This window comes from Frankliniella occidentalis, unplaced genomic scaffold, assembly GCF_000697945.3.
Source record: "Frankliniella occidentalis isolate FOCC.00 unplaced genomic scaffold, Focc_3.1 Scaffold342, whole genome shotgun sequence".
Taxonomy (NCBI): Eukaryota; Metazoa; Arthropoda; class Insecta; order Thysanoptera; family Thripidae; genus Frankliniella; species Frankliniella occidentalis.
Genome location: NW_026267465.1, coordinates 22735 through 28803, shown reverse-complemented (window position 1 = coordinate 28803; position 6069 = coordinate 22735). Strand labels below are relative to the sequence as shown.

Sequence of the window (6069 nt, the reverse complement as noted above, 5' to 3'; positions counted from 1 at the left end):
CGTAGAACATGTGGCGGCGGACGGCGGGGGTGTGTCCTCTGTTGTGGACATGTCGCGGGTCCTCTGCCGCTCAGCGCGACTGGGCGGGCGGGCCGGGGGGCTAATGGGGGTTGGCGTTCACGGAGACCTGCGGACATGCGGGCGAAAGGACATCGACCCCGCGCGCGCTCGGCCAAAACAACTTTCACGCGGCGAATTTCCCGGCATGCTGAAGTTGGGGACGACAACGTCAACAAGGGTGGCGAACGACGCCCTCGTTTTGGATCCCCTCATCTTTTGTGTTTTTTTACAGTGCAGTAATGGCGCGTTTGAGACAGCAACCCCAGCACCTTTGATTTTACTCACACGGCGTACCTACCCGCCCTGTGCTCTGGGCCCCCGGAGCCGCTGGGAATGGGAAAAGTGGGGGAGGGGGGTGCTGAACGTGGCGGGTGCAGAGGGGCGTACGTTTATAACGGCAATTTATCGTGTTGGATGGGCGGTGGCTATTCCCTGCTCCCGTCCGTCCGTATACTGCTGCCCCTACCCGTGTGTGTGTGTGTGTGTGTGTGTGTGTGTGTGTGTGTGTGTGTCGTTTCGAGCAACACAGGTGGGCTTTGCCCAGGCCTTGTTGTGTTGTACCCACCGGCCTCATTCTTAACGCCTTGTTTAGCCTTTCGCGCGTTTAGGAGCCTGCTACACCCCCTCCTCCATCCCCCACCCCCCATTTTCAGCCACCACCCTCCCGCGCTGTTGCTACAACATCTAGGCTCGACTGTACTAACTGACCCCATGCGTGCCTCTCCCTTCCCTTGACCGATGCTTTTCGTCAGGTGGATTCAGATTGTTGGCACGATTACTCCCATTTCCCGAGTTTAACGTCTGTTTTAATTCATTGTTTATTTCCTGTTGTCATTAATGCGACCCATCAATTGTTCCAGGTTCCAGGCTCAAATCCGCTTTCGTTCGCAACTTCTCTGACCTGTCAAACGTCGGTAAAGCGTGCTGTATTACTGTTTTCCCCAAATAACATAAGTTCTGAATAAGAAAGGCAAATCCACAAACTGTTGTATCGTAGACCTGACTGTTGACTGACAAATACGGTAATTTTTAAAAAAATAATTAATAATAGTTAATCGTTAATTATTAATAATAGTCTGAATGTCTACTTAAAATTCGCTCCCTACCTTTCAAGTTAAATGACTTCTTTGCAGAGTTACTACACCAACATGTCCGTGCGTTGCAAGGTCTGCCAAAAGATGTATAGGAATCTTAGAGCCCACATGAGAGTGCACACTGGTGAGAAGCCTTTTGAGTGCGCCATCTGCTACATGAAATTTACGCTACAAGGTAACTTGAAGACTCATCATCTCACCCACACTGGTGAGAAGCCTTTTGAGTGCGCCATCTGCTACATGAAATTTACGCTACAAGGTAACTTGAAGACTCATCATCTCACCCACACTGGTGAAAAGTCTTTTGAGTGCGCCATCTGCTACAAGAAATTTGCGCGTCAAAGTAACTTGAAGAAGCACCTTCCGACCCACACTAGTGAAAAGTCTTTCGAGTGCACCATATGCCTGAAGAAGTTCGCTCACCCAACTACCTTGAAAAGACATGTTCTAACACACACTGGTGAGAAGCTTTTTGAGTGCACCATCTGCTTCAAGAAATTTGCGCTACAATGTAACTTGAAGACTCATCTTCTCATCCACACTGGTGAAAAGTCTTTTGAGTGCGCCATCTGCTACAAGAAATTTGCGCGTCAAAGTAACTTGAAGACTCATCTTCTCACTCACACTGGTGAAAAGTCTTTTGAGTGTACTGTATGCCACAAGAAGTTCGCTTGCACATCTCATTTAAAGAGTCATGTTCTAACCCACACTGGGGAGAAGCCTTTTGAGTGCGCCATCTGCTACATGAAATTTGCGCAACAAGGTAACTTGAAGACTCATCATCTCACCCACACTGGTGAAAAGTCTTTTGAGTGCACTGTATGCCACAAGAAGTACGCTCACACATCTCATTTAAAGACTCATCTTCTAACACACACTGGGGAAAAGCCTTTTGAGTGCGCCATCTGCTACAAGAAATTTGCACGACCAAGTAGCTTGAGGACGCACCTTCCCACCCACACTGGTAAAAAGTCTCTCGCGTGCACCATATGCCTGAAGAAGTTCGCTCACCCAACTACCTTGAAAAGACATGTTCTAACACACACTGAAGCTTTTTGAGTGCACCATCTGCTTCAAGAAATTTGCGCGTCAAAGTAACTTGAAGACTCATCTTCTCACTCACACTGGTGAAAAGTCTGTTGAGTGCGCCATCTGCTACATGAAATTTACGCTACAAGGTAACTTGAAGACTCATCATCTCACCCACACTGGTGAAAAGTCTTTTGAGTGCGCCATCTGCTACAAGAAATTTGCGCGTCAAAGTAACTTGAAGACTCATCTTCTCACTCACACTGGTGAAAAGTCTGTTGAGTGCGCCATCTGCTACATGAAATTTACGCTACAAGGTAACTTGAAGACTCATCATCTCACCCACACTGGTGAGAAGCCTTTTGAGTGCGCCATCTGCTACATGAAATTTACGCTACAAGGTAACTTGAAGACTCATCATCTCACCCACACTGGTGAAAAGTCTTTTGAGTGTACTGTATGCCACAAGAAGTTCGCTTGCACATCTCATTTAAAGAGTCATGTTCTAACCCACACTGGGGAGAAGCCTTTTGAGTGCGCCATCTGCTTCAAGAAATTTGCGCTACAAGGTAACTTGAAGACTCATCTTCTCACTCACACTGGCGAAAAGTCTTTTGAGTGCACCATATGCCTGAAGAAGTTCGCTCACCCAACTACCTTGAAAAGACATGTTCTCACCCACACTGGTGAAAAGTTTTAAGAGTGATACCATATGCCAAAAAAATTTCACTCACGCGTCTATTTTTAAGAGCTACGTTTCAACCCACACTGGTGAAAACTCTTTAGAGTACAACATATACCACAATATGTTCGCTCACCTATCTACTTTGAAGAGATATGTTGTAACCCACATTTTTGAGATTTGAGACAACTGTATTTTCCTTTTGTTTCCGCCCGTCTTTGTACGTTCGTCGTGCCCAACTGGACACACACTTAACTCTTGTGCATTTTTTGTACATAAACATACAGAATTATAAGCAGCCAGAAGTCATGACTTGCAATTATGCACTTTTTATGCTTAATTATGTACAGACTATACATAAGTATGCTTGGATTGAACATACTTATGCATGAAATTGTACATAATCTTATGGCTGCTCATAATTCTGCATGTTTATGCACAAAAAATAAACAAATGGATAAAGGTTTATTGATCATAGTATGAGAAGTGTTTCTTTGATATAAAGCTGTCTTCCCTTTGTTTTGTTTTTATTACCGGAAGACGGTTAGTAAAGTTTGAATTCGTACTTCGTGTGCTGTGATTTACCATCCAAGATTCCCAATCCTTATCTTTCGAATTATAGAACTACATATCCTCATTATGACACTACTTTTCGAATGCTTGGAATTGGTCGTGACGAGCAGAAGTGGTCTGTAGTATATTCTAAATACCATACCGATCGTAAATTTAAAACAGTTTGCAAATCTTAAATTACCCAAGTGAAAAGCACGCTAACTAAGATATTTATATTTAGGGTGAATTTGGCTGAAGCCGCGGGTCGGATCACGCGGCCAACAACTATACCGATACGAAAGTGTTTTATTTCCGCCCTTGTATGAGTTGGTGGCGTCTTTACGGGTCGCTGCAGCCTTGGTTGGTGGGGCATCCTTCAACTCTAGCTGCGGTATCCCCAACCGCGCAAGACCAGCAAGACGGACGACGGCAGCTGGGCGAGGAACACCTCCCACGGCTAGCGCGGCCGGGCTGACACGGCCCCCTGAAGTGCACTGCAGCCTGTTCATTTCAAGGAGGCGGATGCTGCCCCTCAGCCCCTCGGCTGGGGGGAGGGGGCGACGGTCAAGATAGAATGGGCGGGTGAAATACCGCCCTCTGCACACAAACCTGCTGGGGGTGAATATGTGTTGTTTAGTTCCCGCTACCCTACCCTATTTCTTATAATGTCTGTCTTTTAAATAATTGCTTCCAACTCACGTCATGAAAGGGAACTCGCAGTGGCGCGCCAAAATGACAAAACATTACTCGCCTGGCGCGCGACGGGTAGGCCAACCCGCCGAGCTGCTGTGTCGTGAGGACGGCGGCCCGCCTAGAGCGCCCCACTGCGGCGGGAGGCTTCGGGCGGGAGAATCCCCGAAGGTTCGTGTCGCGACGCGTCCCTTCTATGAGGACGTTCACTGTGCGCGCTGGCACCTCATTTCAAGTATGTGAAATTTCATTCCCGCTCTCTTTCGAAATGTTCGTACTTTCCTTCGGTCGCTTTCGGAAAGAGGGCGAGTACCCGCCACTCGCGCGCGCTTTTGCACGGCCTTTGATGTGGTTGTTGATGCCGCGGCGCTTTGCCCGCCCTTACAGCTCCCGAGTGGTGGTGGTGGTGGGGGTCGCGACTGCACGTAAAGCGTCGGGTCATTATTCGCAGTTGCGACACTCCAAGGCCAGAGGGCGGGTGCGGTCGTATCTCCGCGTGTCTCTCAACTGTAGGGGTGTTTCCGTTAACGGCCGCGAGGGCTCCGAGGCGAGCTGCTGGAGGGCCCTCTCGCCGCGTCTATAGCCTTCTCCACGCAGCGGCGGCGGCGGCGGCTTCTCGCCAAAGGCCCCTAAAGAAGATTAGGCGAACGACGAGGCAGCGGAATAAAAAGAAAGAGAAGCGGGGGGAGCGCCACGGACCTGTGCGCTCGTCTCTCTCTCTCGCCCAGCTGCTGCGCCACGGACCTGTGCGCTCGTCTCTCTCCCTCTGCAGGGGCAGTAGGGCAGAGGCGTGCCGGGCAGGTTGATTGGCGCGGTCCTGGGCTCGATATCCTGCTAGAGGGTCGTCGGCGGTCGGGCGGTCGTCCTGCGGACCTGGCTGCCCGAGCCCAAGCCCAGCCAGCTATACCTCCTCCTGTCCTCGGGGGAGGGGCGACGACCATACGGCGCCGGCGGCGGAGGCCAGGATTGGGGTCGGCGACCGAGGAGGCGCGCCGTCCAGAGGACAGAGGGCACGCCGGTGTGGTGGTGCGACAGCCGGGACCTCCAATTGGCTCACCGTCGGAAAGCCCTCAGGGGGGACTCCGTTTGTCTGTTTGAATAACCGGGCGGGCCAGACTGGGCAGCAGCGGCACGAGCAGAGGAGACCGTGAAAAGCTACCCACTACCCACAATTTATTTCTGTCTGTCTGTCTCTCTCTATTTCTCTTTCTGTTTCTCTCGTTATCTATTCCCCCCCCCCCCTCTCTCTGTCTCACTTCCTCTACTCCTCGCTCCCCCTCCTTTTATTCCTCGTTTGCTTGCGTAATCAGAAATTACAAGTGAGTGGCTGGCTGACGATTCGTCGAGATACCGTGATGATGGAAGGAGCAGCTGAAAAGAAGGAAGAAGGGGGGTGTATAATAAAGTCGACAGTCTTAGAAAAGGGACGATGGAGATTGATTTATGCAATCAAAGGAGAGGCCATTTACAAAATCCTGAATGAGTTTGAGCAAGACTTCAAGCTAAAAGCGTTTCGCTTACAAAAGACACAGACATTTTGGTAAGTATTGTAGCTATACAAAGATGAAAGAGGTTTTGTCGTAAATGGCTCGGTTCACATTATTTACAGTCTTTGACCAACCGATACCGGCGGCGTGTATATACATTTAGTTATGTCATTTAGCACTAATCTTAACAACTAGTAAGGTGTACTAATCCTATAAGGTTCTCTTTTACAAAAATATAAATCTTAAATAAATAGTTAACGTGTTTCGTCTCTAGTTCAGATCTTGGTGATGTCGGTGTCCTCGTCGCTGTACTCCGGGAAGTCCATCTCCACCTCCACCTCGGCGTCGTAGTCCTCCTCGCCCGTCATCTCGTCCCACTCCTGCCGAGGAAGGAAACCGTCGTGTGCGAAGACACAACAAACGAGCGTAAGTAATTTTAATTAAAAGGAAAGTTGCGAAAAAATAAATTAAATGG

The 6069-nt window shown here is 49.2% G+C and overlaps 2 protein-coding genes across 2 annotated transcripts in view; one reads left to right on the top strand and one right to left on the bottom strand.

Annotated features, from left to right (window-relative positions):
• LOC113204739 (gastrula zinc finger protein XlCGF57.1-like) overlaps window positions 1-3390 on the top strand; it is a 35522-nt gene extending 32132 nt beyond the window's left edge. Inside the window, exons 2-4 of the mRNA XM_052274162.1 lie at window positions 921-1082; window positions 1194-1917; window positions 2333-3390. Of these exons, the coding sequence (XP_052130122.1) occupies window positions 1209-1917; window positions 2333-2883 (1260 nt within the window). The 5' untranslated portion in view covers window positions 921-1082; window positions 1194-1208 and the 3' untranslated portion in view covers window positions 2884-3390. The remainder of the gene's footprint in view (window positions 1-920; window positions 1083-1193; window positions 1918-2332) is intronic.
• Window positions 3391-5522: 2132 nt separating this feature from the next.
• The window catches only part of LOC113204745 (uncharacterized), a 17369-nt gene continuing 16822 nt past the window's right edge, over window positions 5523-6069 (bottom strand). Inside the window, exon 11 of the mRNA XM_052274161.1 lies at window positions 5523-5974. Coding sequence (XP_052130121.1) covers window positions 5870-5974 — 105 coding nt within the window. The 3' untranslated portion in view covers window positions 5523-5869. The remainder of the gene's footprint in view (window positions 5975-6069) is intronic.